Consider the following 18,018-nt stretch of genomic DNA (forward strand, 5'->3'; position numbering starts at 1 on the left):
TCACCCCCAAAGGGCTCGAGGCGGCTCACAATACAGCTGTTCCAATAACAGCACATAAAATACTTAACTAAAACTAACCACATTAAAACAAATTTCCACAGCAGCAATTTCTTAAAATTCAAATAACAAAGTTAAGAGCAAGCAAAATTAAAGACAGTTTATTCAAAACTTCTTAATTCCCACCAGAGATCTCTTCACGGTACAGAATTCAGGCAACTGGAAATGCAGAGTTTTGAACACAATCCACCCCCAGGATGCTGCGTCTCACTCTCTAATTGAACCCACACAAGAACAGGATAGCAATTCGATTTGTTATTCAATGTTAAGGGAACACATCGTGGCAGGGGATAGAGAAATAACCTCATGCACTTTAGCAACACTTTCATTCAGACCCTCCAAGTTTATCCCAAGGACTTGGCGTTTGAGCCCTTAGGCGACTTGGGCTCTTATCAAAAGACAGGATTAAATGCTCACCGAACAGCTCCATACAAAATGTTTTAATTTAATGGGAGAATCTGATTCCATTAAAACCTGGCTCAAATGCAAGAGCGTTCATCAACAAAGCTGTCCTGGGCTTGCAACCTAGAGGGGCAATCTTTTCCATTTCTCTTCAAAATCTGTCTCCCCTCGATGAAGGAGTTAATTAATACTTGATCTTAAGGTATTAACAACCAGGTTTTATTTCCAACAGACTTGTGGAGTTGCACATTTTAAACAGGCAGTCTTGCACTGGCAGGCCAAAACTTACTGTGGCTTTGATTCTTACACTAAATCATGATCCATTTTATTCCACACTGACCATTCAGGGGCAAGAAGGAATGAAGTGCTCTCATTTTAAAATTCACTTTGTAGGCCTCTTTGAGTCTCGCAGGGGGGAGGGGGAGAAGAGAACTACAGAACTACAAAGGAAAAAAATGGTTGGCACATACCTCCGGTCAATTGAATTTATTTCTACACTAGTTCTATTTGTGTGCAAAGATGGAAAGACTTTCTCCTGACAGCAATGAGAGTTCATCAGAATGGTATGCGCACATCTGAACAATGGTAATTCCTTGGAGATGAGCTTGTAAGCATTAAACAATTATGCATGGCGGTGACATTCACCTGAAGAAAAGCCTGCTACTGAAACCACAATTCAAAAAAATTGCAGTGATTAAACAAGTATTCCCATCAAGGTGTTCAATAGCAAAACTCCCGTCTCCTGCATTCTGAAGCTTACACAAAACTTACAAAGGAATGTGTTGGGTTGCGGTTTTAGCTGCATTCTTCAAAGCTCTGGTTTTCATTTGAGCAGCCCACACCCACAAGCAGCTCCTGAGCTGGATTCCCAGCTAATTAAAAAGATCTCAGGCTGCTATGATCACATCTGTGAATATGCTGTGCTCGAGTTACCACTTCAGATATCCTTTGCTGGGATCTTGTCGCTCCAGCCTTGCTCGTACACACTCATAGCATCGAATTCTTCCCTTACGACGTGAGCATGTCTCGCTGCTGGGCACTTCCTGGACCTGATTCCAAAACACTGATTTTTCCCAAAGACCATTCACAATAAAATAGGAAGCTCTGAGCCACGTCTGCAATTGTGCTATCCAGATAACTCTGCAAGGGACTAGTAGACACCTGGGAAACATGGAGACTCCAAGTCAGTGATCATCCTGTAGAGAACAAAGTTGTTCAGGAAACCATTTTTATAAAAGGAACAGGGCTGCCGTGTGATTGGATGGTTCAGAAGGATGGTTCTTTATTTAAAAAACAGGATTACAGTTGTATTATAATACTTGCTTGTTCTATTTTACTACAGAAGAGTACATAGAACATTGGCAAAATAATAAAAGTGATTGTAGTTTGAAGACTCTGATCTGGTGAACCAGGTTTGATTCCTCATTCCGCTCTCTACAAGGAGCCTGCCGGGTGACCAGTCACAGTTCTCTCAGATTCTCTCTGCCCCACCTACTTCATCAGATGCCTTCTGGGGTGGGGGAATGGAAGAAGTTTGTCAGCTGCTTTGAGACTCTTTAGAGAAATGTGGGGTATAAATCCAAACTCTTTTTCCTCTTCTACTGCACTGACTTCTACCAACGTAATGCTACTCACTACACTAAGAGTATACCTAGCCATAGAAGTTTGTTTTGTATTACTTCAATTGTGTAAGAAAATACTGTAAATTGGACATCTCATGCTGAAGAAGTACACTGTTTTTACTCTATAACCCGCCTTGTATCTCACCAAATTGGCCTATAAAGTATCTCTCAAGAATGTACTTGAGCATTTCTTGGGGATACAGGGGTACATGCCATTTAAGTTTAGATGAAGCAATTGGAAAGTTTACCACCTTGCTTACAGCCTAAGAGAAGGGATAGCAAGGTGCAGAAACAGCGTCCATTCCATCTCCCAAGCTGACGTGAGCGCACTGCTTCCAAATAATTTCCCTTGCGTGTCTGAAGAAAACACCACAGACATGTAATTGGGACGAGAGCCAGAAAAGTCTTTTGTATTGCTGGCCTCCAGACTGAGCAGAACTGGACTGGACTCGGTGGAAACATGGGCCCCGTGCCCTGCCGTAACGGCTGGTTTCCGGGAAGACTTCCCTGCAGGACCTGGTCAACATGCTAATACTATTAGACAGTTAACTGAAATCTCCAAGCACAGTAGCATTGTCCAGAATTTTGATTAGTTCAAACTTGTGCCTTTTATTGAACAGTATACAAATTTTCAAGGGGAAAATAACTGACCATTTCCCCACACACCACAACTGTCACTCGGGTCTTTCCATTTAGCTGACATCTGCACAATTTGTGCTCGCTCTTCAGGAAAGAACCTCCTCTGGCAAGCTCAGTCTACCTGATAGGTACAGCAGGAAATAAAGGCCAGCTTCCTCTGGGAAAAAAAAACAAGCTGAAAAGCTTCAGTAAGCTCTGTGCACAGAAAAATGTGGTACATTTTTATTCCGAAAACTTAATGTTAACTGCTTTCATATGATCTAAGTGCTACTGGAAAGACAATTAGCAGCATGACTTATGAAACATCTGTGGCAGAAAAGCCATTCTCTGCTTTCTGTACCACTGTCATTATTATAACTGGAGGTAAAAACAGAACTCTTTTGAAAGAGGTAATTATTTTGGCAATCTGTTGAAGAGGATTAGCTCACTGAAAAGAGCTCCGGGGTGCAAGATAATTAAATACAGAACTCATGTTTTAGAGTGTGTTTTCTTGCCTAAGCAGTATCTATATCACCATATTGTAAACTACCTGTCAGACGAGCTGCATTACATGAAGACTCAGGTGTCTAATGAATTTTAAGCAACTTTTTGAAATATTTTTTAAAAATAGTTTTTATACTGTATTTTATTGGCAACGTTGACCACTCCAACATCCAGCAAGTTAGAGAACAAAAGCTGGCAGGGTGTTTGGGAGTTAACACGATTCACCAAGTTAATGAAAAGGACTGAAGGAAGCTGATTCCCCACAGGTAGTCAGGCAGATAGATAAGCTACATGACAAATACTCTTCTTTACTGTGGTATATTGCAAGTAGGTGTCAGAGACCCGGTACAGAACAAAGACGCTGAGGAGATGGAAGGTTAAAAACACAAGCACACGATACCCAGCTGCTTTCCAGTTCGATGCAAATAATCAGTCACGGAGAGAACACAGGGGTGGGCACAACCTCATATTCCCCCATCTTTGGACTGACACCACTGCTAGTGTGCAAGGTACAAATAGGTATTTTCAAATCTCTCAGAAGCCCAAGCAAACAGCAAGGCCAAGTTAGCAAGACAAGGAACAAATCCAGCCAGCTGCACAAAGCAGTACAAACAGGAAGGAAACAGAACAAAAAGGCAGATACGTTGTTCTAGGAAATAAAGTCAGACTATATATTCAGAAGAAAAGCTGGGGGAGGAATATATTTGCATTTAAGACAAATATAGTTTCCCCCACCAACCAAAGTTACGCAAGCCAAGCCCTGCTGCTGCCTATACTACCTTGAACATTTCAACACAACTGGATTGGAATTTACGACGAGATCAATACAACTAGATTTACCGGTATGGAAATAAAGGCAGAAAAGATGTTGCAGCTCCTCAAATAGGTCCTACAATACAGAACACTAATAGGAAAAGATATTTTAGAAGGCATTTCTCCACAAGGTGTAAAATCTATTTCCTTCCCGACAACTCTGTGAGATATCCTGTTTCTCTGAAAATAAGACATCCCCTGAGAATAAGACGTAGTAGAGGTTTTGCTGAAGTGCTAAATATAAAACATCCCCCAAAAGTAAGACGTAGCAAAGTTTTTGTTTGGAAGCATGACTGTCGAACAGAACACCAGAGCATGCAGCTGTGGAGCGGAAAAGTAAGACATCCCCTGAAAATAAGACATAGCGCATCTTTGTGAGCAAAAATTAATAGAAGACTGTCTTATTTTCAGAGAAACACGGGTATGTTAGGCTAAGAGAGAGAGACACTGACGCAAACTCATCCAATTACCTTAATGGCTGAATGGGAATTTGAGGCCCGGTCTTCTCAGCCCAACCTCCACACCAACCATACCATGCCAATGACTCTCTCATTCAAGTCGGCCGCTGACAATCAAGATTTAATGATTTTCCATGACATCTTAAATCCATCCCAAATAAAAGGACTTCCAGATCTGCAACTGATGGCATTTAACACTAGACATAAAGTGCCATAGAAGCACCTGAAAACTCCACAACATCTGGCAGTTTGAGCATCGAAAGAGTTAAATGTGGCACCCGAAGGTTGCAACACGTTCCTTCTTTTTAGGGTTGTACCAATGGATTCATTCATCTTCCAATCACCTCCCATTGAGACAGCAATATTAATTTTAGATCATGAGGAATCGACAGCAAGGTATTCTGCTTTGATATTCACTCTCACTTAATCACAGTTGCCAGTGCAAACTTGAAGTAAGGACATAACGAGACATATTGCCCTACTCTTCTGCCGGAACCTAGATGTCCTTCACTCTCACTTATTTCTCAGGTTATGTTCAAGCAAGATCACACAATCAAGAGGGATTCCTTTTTATAACTTGGTCCAAGTGAAGTGTGTAAAATGTGGCAGAATCAGAATCTAATGAAGGGAATAAAACCGTGGTGGCGAACCTTTGGCACTCCAGATGTTATGGACTACAATTCCCATCAGCCCCTGCCAGCATGGCCAATTGTAGGGGCTGATGGGAATTGTAGTCCATAGCATCTGGAGTGCCAAAGGTTCGCCACCACTGGAATAAAACATTCCCTTCGCACTGGACACAGTGGGTAACAGACTTCCATCTGTGAATCACCTCTGAAGATGCCAGCCACAGATGCAGGCGAAACGTTAAGAACAAGATCCACCAGACCACGGCCACACAGCCAGGAAAACCCACCACAACCAGTTGAATCTGGCCGTGAAAGCCTTCGACAATACATAATGAATGAAAGTTCACAACATGAGCGCAAGTCACTCTTTTTTAGACAGGCCCACACTCAAATGCACCATCTGTGATTCAGCTTTACACTAACAAGGCAACTCCAGTTCAGATTTGTGTTACTAATAAAACACATCATTAATGGACAAAACGCCCTTCGCTAAACCCAGCTTGTCAAGGAGATTTCAGGACATGACTGATGTCATAGTCTACGGATGAAGCAACTCTGTGTTCATGGGGCTGAATTGTTTCTTCTGCTGGAGATTACGGGAAAACATTCCCACACACTCTAAACTGAAGAAAAATAATCAAAAGGCAGCCTAAAAATAATGCCTGGGGGAAAATAAAGGTTGCCAATTACTCATGTCTGGTAAGTGTTTTGTGGCCAGGATCTAAATGATGGGATGGTTGCATATGGGAGAAACGTCTTTGATTAGGATCAGAGAAGGAGCGAAGAGGCTTAGGATTAACTTGTATAACTTCTTTCAAGGTGGAGGCAAAAACTATTAAGATTGATTGCAAGTGATAATAATCCTTTAGGAAGTCGGCATCTCTCTCGTCTATGCAACATAATAAACAGGAAGAAACACACGCATGAAGCACTGAGCTTGAGATGCAGAGAAACAGGATACAACCGTGAGAACAGTAGTAGACCCTGCAGTTCACGGCACTAGTTAGGTCAAGGAAAAAAATAAGCATCATGGCCAGAAAATGGTTCAGACCAGACACAGATTGAATGAATGAATGAATGAATGAATAACTTTAATGTCATTGTGCACACACATTGTGCCTTGTGTCCACACAACAAAAATACAAAACAGCGAAAATACAACAGCTTCCTTCTGCTCTTTTGAGTTGTAGACATTGTGAACTCGCACTGCCTTAAACACAAGAAAGAAAAACAGCATATAAATGTATTATACATAACAAAAATGAAATATGATATCAAAATATTACTTCTATGACTGCTAAATCAAACCTTCAACCCCATGAAACTGCTCTGGTTCACAGGCACAGCATGGAAGCAAGCTGAGGGCGAATCACCTTCTAATCGAAGATGATTCAGTGTTTCAGAGTCCACAATGAAGCAAAATGCAGTGGCCCTCACAGTCAAAGCTTTCATGTAACTTATCCACAGGATGTTGTGGGTTTTCCAGGTTATGTGGCCATAATCTGGTAGCTTTTGCTCCCAAAGCTTCCGTGATACACCTCTGAAGGTGCCAACCATAGACGCGGGTGAAACGTTAGGAGCAAGAACTGCCAGATTACAGCCTCACAGCCTGGAAAACCCTCAACTGCCCATTGACTTGGCCCATGAAAGCCTTTGACAATTCAACTTATCTGCAGTTTTACTGTAAACTGAATGCAACAGAATTTTGGCACTCCCGAGTTTTAAAACGACAGCCCTGAGATTAGTCCACAGTTCAGAAGAGAAACGAATCGCTCCAAAGTCAAAGGTAAAATCCTGGAAGTCTTTCTGCAAAGCCTACATCACAGTAAAAACAGAAGCAGCTGAGCTCGGCATCAGCCCCATTCTTACTTTAGTGACAGACTCGTGCAGCACAGCCATTTAAGCCTCTAATTACATATAATGGAGCTAGAAATATCTTGTGCCTCGGTTTCTATTTTCATTGGCATGCTCGAGCCTTCAGCTACTATTTGAGCTGAAGATTGAAAAGCTGTTTAGTTACACAACAGTCCAGATCTTGAACTGGTCAAATTCCTTGCAGATCAAAACATCCAAATGGCAGAATGCATCTTTCAAATATTTGGTCATCGGCTCCATGCAAACCTCTCCCGCCTGCAACTCGAGCATTTTAAATTACTACTAACCATTCCAAATTAATTTGAGTTTTTTTCCCAAAGGAAGATGCTGTATCATCAGGATTCTGATCAGATGTCATTTCCAGAGGTATTCCAACAAGGAATTATTGTGTAATTCCTTGGGGGTTATCTGCACCATATCTGACATGATTAGCAGACAAATCTTTTCAATGGAGACAAATAAGGGAAGGTAGATAGTCCCCTGATACAACAAGCAAAAGAATGATAAGAAGGTTATTGGGGGGGGAAGGGTGTCATAGCTGATTTACAGCAACCCTGTGGGGTTTTCAAAGCAAGAAATGTTGGGAGGGGGTCTGCTGCCGCCTCTGCTTGCGGACCTTGGAATTCCTTGGTCTTCCAAGCCAAATATTAACCAGGCCCGACTCTGCTTAGCTTCCAAGATCTGAGCTACTCAAGTCAGAGCAAGTAGCCTTTGCTGCCTAGTATTTCACAGCATTCCACTGTTTTTTGGGTCTGTATCACTAATGTTTGCAAAACAGCTCCTTCGGCCTTTGCCGAGTTTTGGTAGCACCACAAGGAAATAAGGGAGAGACAAGAAGGGCTACATCCACTATAAGTCTTTCAGTTATCCACTTAGCTTGCACTTCTATCTGCTGTATTTTCTTCCACAACCCACCAAATCAGGTACCACATTAAAGTTCTTTATTGTATATCACTTGCAATTTAAAGAGCGGCGCCTATTAAATTAACTTCAGTAATGCTTTTTTTTTTTATTGAAACTATGCATGAAGCATTGATTCTTCTATCTGTTTTTTTTTTCACCCTACAGGACACCACGCTGCGTCTGGAAAAAGTGGGCCCTACTCCATGCAAACACAACAGAATAAACTCTTGCAAGTCTTCAAGGAGGAATCTGGTAGCCCCTTATGCGTTTAGCGTGAACTACCGATTGCCACATATCTTTGCACAATGTTTTTTTGCAAACAGACAAATTCTAGAAAGATGTAGCAGTAAAGCTCTTTTTTTGTTTTTAAAGAAAAGCGTAGAAAGCTAATTACAAATATTTATGTTACTGTTACAAGCACAGTGAGAAACAAAAGTCAGGCAGGAAAGAGTTACTACTTGGCTGGAATTCCTTTCCATATCAAAAATCATTTGTTTTTGATTGGTCTGTAGTATAACATTTGCATCTTGTTAAGAGTGATATTTTAACTTAAAAGTTGATTTAGACATTCCTCCCAGATTGCTTTTAAGCACATTTTTATTAAGTTCCTTATTTTTGAAAAACAAGAGTTTGTTAGTTTTGTCACGCTCTCCCTTTGGCAATGATAACCTTTACCCTTCCCAGCTGCAGCAAATTTGAAACAATCCCTACCCTCAACTGGACTTTATTAATCTGCCAAATCAAAGCGCAACCTGAGGAAAAGCAATTATTTCCAGCTCAACCATTATTAACAGTTAGTTTCTGTCCAGTGTAGCAAGGAAAGCCCAACCGCCTGATAAACACTAAACGTCTGGGCCAATTAAAGACTATTTTGGAACCATAATATACAAATCCATTCAAGTTCTGGAACTAAAGTTCCAGACAGACTGGTCAATAGTCTTTCTGCAGAAACTTTCAAAAGGAAAAGTCTCTTCACATATGAATTCAGAATGCCCTAGGAGGGGTTTTTACTAAGTAGCCCTTAGTTGGCCACCAAAAAAATTGTTATTTGAAACATACAAAGTCCTTAGTGGGGTGTTTACCAACACAGCAAAACATCTAACCACAGTTTGAATTTTGGTGTGTTCTAACAACATTCCCAGGATATAAGCAGTTCAAGATAAAAGCGATACTGGAAATAACTCAAAAGAAGCTGGGACTAAGGACAAGGCTTTCGAGCAGCGTTCAGGACTGCGATATTTTAAACTGGAAATCAACTACAAGGAAAAATGACTATTGGAGATCCACTGCATTCCTTGTACTGCACATTTTACAAGCCATTCACACAATGTGAGAACAAGTTAAGATCTAGGGCAGTGGTGGTGAACCTATGGCACTCCAGATGTTCATGGACTACAATCCCCATCATCCCCCTGCCATCCATCCAATTGGCCATGCTGGCAGGGGATGATGGGGATTGTAGTCCATGAACATCTGGAGTGCCATAGGTTTGCCACCCTAGGGCTTGCACTGAAAAAAGGAAGTTTTTCCTACAACGCAGTCAACAGATGCCACTGCGGAAAGCCTCCGCAGATCTAATGCAACATCTCAAGAACACTTACTAAGAGTAAGTCCCACCCAGCCCAACCCAACTTATTTCAGAGTAAACACGAACCTGCTAGCAAGAGCCAGTTCCACCCCAAGAAGCATTTTTCCTGAAATGGGATGCTAGTGCTCCACAGGACCGCTGGCAGGGACCGAGGAACTTCATGAGCGCCAACTGAGAAAATAAGCTGGTCCCCTTTCAACATGCAGCAGTGTTTTCCCACCATTATACCATAACATGTTAATTACAGCCACAAGCAATGGCGTAGGTTGTTCAGGAAAATGTCCCTATTCAAGTTTAAATTGTCTAGCTATTTTGAAAATGGTTAAGAGATTTTTCTAAAATGTTAGCCAAAGGGCAAATACAAGGCTGGGCCATCGACAAGAACAGGCAGGGGGTTGTCCTGGCTTCATATCCCACTTTTATCCCATCTCATACGACTGGTTCGTAGCCCTGACAACCACAGACAGGCTATGTTTACTTATGTGGGGCAGAAAAATACAGCAGTTGAAGACTTCTCACTCCATATCAATGGCCCGGAGTCTTCAGAAAGGGACTGGAGGAATGAAAATTCTTCCCAGAGGGTACTTGCTTAGCGGACAGGCTCAAAGAAAGTACTAGGTATAGGCTAGTAAACACCAAGTAGGATTTATTTTTCTTTTTGGAATTTCCCATGCCATAAACCTGCTTTTGAAACTGCCCTGAATTTCACAATTGACTTTTTTTCTCAAGGATGACAGAAACAAGAGCTCCAAAGCTCTGGGGCACACAGTCATTTTCATGCTCTGCATCCTTTCTAGAAAACATTCATGCTTTTCGTGCAGGGGGGGCGAGAGAATAAGGCTTCAGGTGTTACTAAAATAAGTTAGGTTCAGATTAGAAACTACCCCTGTATCACCATGGTGGTGAACCTTTGGCACTCCAGATGTTATGGACTACAATTCCCATCAGCCCCTGCCAGCATGGCCAATGCCATGCTGGCAGGGTCTGATGGGAATTGTAGTCCATAACATCTGGAGTGCCAAAGGTTCACCACCACTGCTCATCAGAACTCTTCTTCTTTAAGACAGCTGCTCACACAAGCAACTGAAAGATCTGGTCAGTGCGGTCATGTCAGACAAGGAGAAAAACAAATAAAGTGAAGTGAATAAAATACTTCAGGAGCTTTCTGCCCCACGTCAGCAGAGGCTCTCCAGACAAACACATATTCAGGCCGCTCAGGAAATATCCACGAAAAGTGAGGTTCTGTTCACCAAAACACCAGCCTGTTTCACACATGCCTCCATCAGTCATTCGTAGTGTGAGAAGAAGGGAAGTCAGGCAACGGATTTCAACGGCTGCCACCAGGCCAAATTCTTCTCTGGATGACAAGAGGCAACTTCCTGCAATATTTCCTTAAACAGCTCGGTAAAATGCAAACACACAATACTGGGATAGTGAAGAATATTTGTGCTGCCCAGTTTTTAAACAAAACAAAACCGGTATCTGAGAACCTCAGTTTTTAAAAATTCAATAAAATATAGAAGCATCTTAGGAGACATCAAATTAACTTCTCTTCTCCCAACTAAGAAAGATGGCCACAGAAGTATCAGCTCAGACGGATGTAAGGCATGACTTCCATATTGTTGGGTTTTTTTTGAAGTACATTCTCTGAGATTTCCCTCCTGGCAGAAGATAAAGGTCACAGGAATTCCAGGGAAAGAATCCACTAAGGAAAGCTGAATTTCAGATGCTTATCTTGTTTACTGTAAAGTTGACCAAGTAGCAGATCTATTCAGCTGATTTTTGCCACCAGGTCTAGGCAACCCTCCTATGTGAACTGGTTATGGGGAAAGGGGTCTCTCAGAGAACTACAACGGCCGGCACCCCCCATTCTAGGCACTCTGGCAAAACAAGCACAACCCAGATTGTATCAATTTATGACTTCTCGGTAAGCTTTAACAGCATCTTCAGGTTTAAAGGAGTGTCCTAAGGAACTTAATCAACAAAGATGCTCTTCACTTACACTGCTAACCACATAACAAAACCAATAGCGAGAGAGTTAAAATGCCCATCAGGACTTCAGCAAGCAACACAAAAAGAATTCACGGCATCCAGAAAACAGCCCACAGTTTCTTCTTCCAAAACCAGAGACAGAACTATTTAAAAACAGTTCAAAGAAAGGGCCATGTGGACAAAAGCCTTTTATAGTGCAAGGCTGAAGAATGAAGTTTTCTACTTAATCATGTTGTTATCAAATACGAAGGGAGCGAAAGCATGGCCAAGAATGCCCGGATTCCTCGTTTCTGAAATAAAAGAACAGCTTCTTCAGATTTCCAGTTCAGTTTCTCCTCTTTGCACCAACCCCTGAAAATTGGCCAGAGATACAAAGAGAGGCCTAACAGAGGCAGAGGTTTCAAACACATTTATGTGGGACAGACCGAGACACAAACAAAAGGGCGGCATCTGGCAAGAATCAGCTGATGTTTTAAGGATGAGCTGGACAAGACAAGAGCCCTGTGAGAACCAGCAGGCCGCTCGCTGCTGTGGTGTGACTTATTTTAAAAAATAAGACAAAAACAGCAGGTAGGCCAAAACACTCGAAGGCACTCAAGACTTTTGCTTTTGACTGGGGAATGCCAGATCACTGGGGATTACCAGATTATAAAATACAGGAAAACAGTTTATTGGAACTAGAGAGGTTTTTTTGATTGTTTGCTCAGACTGCTTGCTACGTTCATTATGGGTTTGCTTGTTGCCATATCAGTTTCAAAAAGACTGAGGAAGAGATCACCATTGTCATAAGAAACTAAAACAGACAACTAACTCGCAACAGCCAGAACAAGAGTTGACTATGAGTAACTAGTAACTGGCTTTTGCTACTGAATAGTAAACAAAACAGCAAGAAAGCAGATGTCTCTGAAACATAGTTGCCAGAGTTGTCTTTAAAGCCAGGCCTGATTCCCACCTGCACACTCCAAGCAATTCAAGACTAAACTAGGGTGTTGTGGGTTTTCCAGATTGTATGGCTGTGTTCCAGTAGTATTTTCTCCCGGAAAGCCCACAACACCCTAGTGACAATACAAGACTAAACTGCTCCTCTCTTTTCCAGAATGGCTTGATGGGGTGAGCCCATTTTCCTTCTGGGATTCACTAGGTATAGGCTGGGATTCCTTCTGGCCCAATCCAAAAAGACATACATTTTCTACCCCTAATCCCTGGCATTAGAATATAAACAGTTAAACCTTCTATCCATTGAGGGGGCCTTGTAGTCATTTAGGGCATGACTTCCATTCTAAATCACCCCTTTCCTCCAAGCTGAGATGCCAATTCGACCAGCCCTCCCTACCATCACAATCAGAAAACAGAGCGCTTGAAATAATATCCCACGGGGAGATTCCCCCTGTCACATGCGCCACCAATCTGCACTGAAGAGCACGGGTACTGAAGCAATATTGTTCCTGGTGCATCACAGCCGTGGTATCACACAGAATGCCCATCTAAGGACGGTCTGTGAAAATGTCAGCAGCTCCACTCCCGTTGCCTTTCCCCCCACGCAGAACTGGGGGGGGGCAACCTACACCCCCCCCGCCATCCCCCCCCCCCCCCGCCGCCGCCGCTCTGCACTGGGCATCACTCTTCCATCGTAAAAGAAAAAATCAGCGACTGTGTATTACAGCAAAATGCTGCCTTCCAGCTCACTTCCTGCCCAGGACTTGTCAGGTCACAGTGCGGCAGCAAGCAAAGAAGCCACAACCAGCAGGATTTTCCTTTACATGCAGCCTCTTAAAGGCACAGGAGACTCCTTGGGGGATCAGAGTGACCTCTCTTGGTGGCACCAACCTTCTTCTCTGGCCTTGGCTTCACGGGCCCTTTCCTTCCTTCGAGACCCTCCATCCTGTGCTTGTTCTGCTCTGCTTCTGTCACTCAGCCCCTGAGACTCCGCCCCTTCTAGGTTCCACCCCTCCCCCCCCAGTTTAAGGGTCCCTTAAGTCTCCCTACAGAGACCCCCACCCAGCCACATCAACAAACACCCCTTCCCATGGAAGCCAGGCTCTGAATGTTGTGCTGACAGTTTTGTTGGCAGACCAGTAGGGTGGTTGTGTGGACCACCCCAACCAGCATTTGGGGATTCAGTACCATAAGCACAACCCACTATTCCAGGAATTCCCAACCGGAGGTTCGTGGACCCCTGGGGGCATGAGCCAGAGTGTTTGGGGGTACACGCAAAAAAACATGTAATGGGTTTGCTGATATGGGGGGTACAATGTTAGGGAAATGGGTTGCCAAGGGGTACCCAAGTAAAAAAAAATGGTTGGGAGCCACAGCAATATACAAATGCCCACTCCACCCCCCCGTGGCATCCTGTAAGAGATGCCCCCAAATGGCATCGGCTTCCATTCATGCCAGGGCAATTCCTATCCCACTGCCACCCCCTCCTCTGTCCTTTATAAGCCATTGCTTTACTCCTTCCTGCCCGCACTACAGATGGGATGCATGTTCTCAGCACAGCCCTTCAGTCAGGCACAAGCAAGCCCCGGTGTTTCCCCACACCTCCCCCCCCCCCCGCCCCACAGCAGCGGCGGCGGCCACTTCCTCTCACATGGGGGAGGGCCCTTCTGGGCACTCGCATTGCTCATATCCTGCCTCCCTCCAGACACTCACGCTGCTGGGTTGCAGAAGGAGCCACAGATGCCGGCTGCAAGACAGGAAGCCGTCGGGCAATCCACCGCCCCCTTGGAAGCCCCCCCCCCCCCAGGCAGCCAGCACCCTGAATCTCCCCACACCACACAAAAGGACCAAGGAAGGACACATTACAAAGATGGCTTTGTGGTAGGAGGACCAGGAACTCTCTGGCTTCCACTGGGCAGCCGGGAAGATCTGCATCGCCCCCTTCGAGCCCAGGAAAGAGAAAAAACCCTTCGGACTATAGTTATTACGTTTACTGAAATATTTACCCCCTGCCTTCCCTCCTCATTACTCCCTCCCTCCACCATTCCTACTCAACGTTCCCTTTGAGTGTTCTTTTTCTTCCCCTCCCAAACCTCAATTCCCACCCCTTTCCCCAAATTCCCTTCCTTTAGAGCCAGCCTGGTGTAGTGCTTAAGAGCAGGTAGACTCTGATCTGGAGAACCGGGTTCGATTCCCCACTCCTCCACATGAGCGCCGGACTCTGATCTGGGGAACCAGATGTGTTTCCACACTTCTCCACATGGGGCCTGTTGGGTGACCTTGGGCCAGTCACAGTTCTCTCAGAATTCTCTCAGTCCCACCAGCCTCACAAGGTGTCAGTGGTGGGGAGGGAAAGGGAAGAAGTCTGTGAGTCCCTTTGGGTCTCCTTGCAGGAAAGAAAGATGGGGTACAAATGCAAACTCTTCAGCTCTTCTTCATCCTTCCAATGGCCTCCTAAAAAAACCCCTCCTTTCCAACACCCAACAAAGGGAAAACCTTCACCCAACACCCAATTCACACCTGCCTGTCTAACAGTACGGCTGTTAAATGCCTTGAGCATATGAGTGGGAAGGGAAGGTTCTAAAGCCAAAAAAGAAACATCCTTTTAACCCTTCCAAAAAGAGAACCCACCTGCCAAAGTAGGGGCACTGACCTCTTCCCCGACATCCACTCAGCAGCCAGCAATGGGGCGGTCTACAGAGAACGCACCTTATCACGGATCAACCCTCTGCCAAAATGAAGAGCTGCCCAAGGTGCATCCACCCCCCAAAATGCAATTTCAACCCTGAAAGATGCCAGTTGCAAGGCAGGCCACAGGACAAGGGACTCCATCTTCCTCAGCCCCCGACTTCCAAATATCACCCCTTGGGACATTGGTTTAGCCACACAGAGATCCCCAGCAGGAAACGTCCCTCATACATTTCACAAAATAAATGGTTTCCCTCTCCTGATTCTGGCAGCCGCCTGGAGCACCCCAGTGGTTCCAAGACGTCTGACTCAAACCATTAGTCTGGAAATGATGTGATGGGGACTTAGAGGGCCAATAGTTTCCTGTGAGCAACCTCAGTAATAAACTGGGGGTTTTTTCCATCCCCAAACCCAGAGGCCTGAAAAGGGCAGAGCAGGGCCTTCTTCCTGCCCCCACCCCCACCCCAGGAACATCTGCCAGGGGGCTCAAAATAATCAGGCCTCTCTCACCTGCCAGGGAGGGGTGGGGGGTTGGACTGGCTTCCTTCCTGTCTCTCCCAGAATCTCTGCCCATTTTGATCTGGCTCCAGTTCAGGGCACTGCTGTCAGACAGTGGGGGGAAGGGGGCTTTGAAGGGGGGGTGTCCTGGCTAGCAGCAGGGAGGGAGCCCAGGACTTGCCAGCTGATCGGAAACCCCCCCTTTCCACCGATGATGGGAATTAGGCCGGACTGCCCCCCCCCCTCACCTCCCCGCCACCCCACCCCGCCCCCCGGGAATGCGGAGTTCAGCCCACCCGGCCCAGAACATCGACCCCACTCCCCACCTCCCTGAACAGAACAGAATCCCCCACCCACCCACCCCCAACACAGCCCCTGCGTCCCTCCCCCTCAAGCGATCGCTGCTGGCTTGACAGCCCCCCCTCCTCCGCCCTGGGTCTGCAAACGGCTGGCTGGCTGCCCACCCCCCACCCCCCGGCTCAACCGAACAGGCCGTCCCGGGCCTGCCAACCCCCGACAACAGAGGGGCAGCAGTCCGAGGGGTCGTGCCGAGACCCGGCAGAGAGAACCCGCCCCCCCCCCCTCTCCAGCAGTGCCAGGCGGGGCGGGGAGCTCCTCCAGGGGAAGGGAGCGGGCGGGCCAGGCCAGGGCGGCCCTGGGGGGAGGGGGGGTCCCCGCGGTGAGCAGCAGCAGCCCCCCGCCCCCGTGCCCCCCACCCGCTGACCTGCGCTTGTAGTCGTCCCTCTCGCGCTTGACTTTGGCGAGGACGTTGTAGAGGGCGCGGATCTCGGGCGTGATGGTGTCGATCTGGACGCCGACGCCGTCCGGGTGCAGCCACGAGACCCCCGGGCCCTGCACCGTCTCCAGCGCGCCGCCGCCCGTGCGCCGCACCTGCCGGTAGCTCCAGATGGTCCCGGGCAGGCGGCTGTAGGAGGAGGGCGCGGCGGGCGGGTCGGCGGTGGCGGCGGGGGGCTGCGGCGGCGGCGGCGGCAGCGGGGCGAGGGGCTGCTGCGCGGGCAGGGGCTCGGTCTGCGTGGCCTGGTGGCGCGGGAAGCGGCGGTAGCGGGCGCGTCCATGGCTGAGCAGCTGCTGCTGGGCCTGGAGCTGCTTCTCCAGCAGGCGGTTGCGGCGCTCGAGCTCGTGCACCTTGGCCAGGAAGCAGCGGAAGCGCACGTTGAGCCCCTTCAGCAGGTGCAGGTTCGAGCCCAGCTCGCTGCGCAGCGCCGCCGTCGCCGCCGGGGACGCCCCCTCGCCCCCCTCGCCCGCCGCGACCCCCGCCCAGCCCCCCGCCAGCATCAGCATCCTCCTCCGCGTCCCCGCCGGCGCCCGTCGCCTTCTGCCCCCCGCGCGCCCGACGGCCGGCTAAGCGCTGCCTGGGGGCGGGGCCTCGCCTCCGCGCCACGCCCCCCTCGCCGCACCCTCGCCTCCCATTGGCCGCCCGCCCTGCGGCGCCCGGCCGCCCGGACCCGCCCACTGCGCTGCGTCGCGGCTCTGCGGCCACGCCCACCCCGGGAGATGGACAGGAGCCCTCTGCGTATGCCCAGGGGGCCTTTGCAGGCGGCCTGACCTGACTCCTAGGCAAGGTTGGGGAAGAGAAGAGTGGAGATTTATACTTCTGTGAGGAGACTCAAGGGGGCTTACAAGCTCCTTTCCCTTCCTCTCCCCACAACTAGCACCTTGTGGGGTAGGTGGGGCTGAGGGATTTCTGAGGGAACTGTGACTAGCCCAAAGTCACCCAGCAGGCTTCATGTGGAGCAGCAGTGAGGAATCAAACCTGGTTCTCCAGATTAGGCTCTGCCGGTCTTGACCACTACACCACACCCAGCTCAGTTGGCATCTTTGCCAGTCCCTTTTGGCCCCAGGACTGCCTGGCTGCACGTTCTTTCTCAAGGGAATACGTGCAGCTAGGGTTACCACCCTCCAGGGGCTGGCTGGAGATTTCCTGGATTTACTACCCGACTGCAGAGATTATGTACCTGAAGAAAACAGCAGCTTTGAGAAGTGAACTCTGGCATTGTCAGGGGGGAGGGGGAGAGCTCCTCCCCCAACCCCAACCCCCCCAGGCTCCACCTGCAAGATCTCCAGAAATCCCCCAATCTAGAGCTGGTAACCTGATGTGCAATAAGTGAATCCCCTTCTTCCCCCCTGGGGGCAGGCAGACTGGGGCATCCCAAACAACAGAAACTGGTGGCGCCTTGAAGAGGAATCAATTCAAGTGTCATATAAACTTTGGGTGAGGTCACTTCCCAATAAACCCCTTGGTCTTAGTGAAGCCAGACATCGCTTGCTGTCCCAGAGTCCTTTGCCATGTGGCAGATGTTGTGTGTGGGGGATTCTCTGCAGGGGGGAGAGTGCTTTATGCTCCACTCGGGTGGGTCATTCCTCAGGCCCAAGCCCTGTGGGTGAAAGGAAGGAAAAGGAAGGCCTAACAAAGA

The 18,018-nt window shown here is 47.2% G+C and overlaps 1 protein-coding gene across 1 annotated transcript in view; it reads right to left on the minus strand.

Annotated features, from left to right (window-relative positions):
• LOC125445560 (intermediate filament family orphan 2-like) overlaps positions 1 to 16,906 on the minus strand; it is a 34,056-nt gene extending 17,150 nt beyond the window's left edge. Inside the window, exon 1 of the mRNA XM_048518648.1 lies at positions 16,308 to 16,906. Coding sequence (XP_048374605.1) covers positions 16,308 to 16,885 — 578 coding nt within the window. The 5' untranslated portion in view covers positions 16,886 to 16,906. The remainder of the gene's footprint in view (positions 1 to 16,307) is intronic.
• Between the last annotated feature and the right edge of the window lie 1,112 nt (positions 16,907 to 18,018).

This window comes from Sphaerodactylus townsendi, linkage group LG16, assembly GCF_021028975.2.
Source record: "Sphaerodactylus townsendi isolate TG3544 linkage group LG16, MPM_Stown_v2.3, whole genome shotgun sequence".
Taxonomy (NCBI): Eukaryota; Metazoa; Chordata; class Lepidosauria; order Squamata; family Sphaerodactylidae; genus Sphaerodactylus; species Sphaerodactylus townsendi.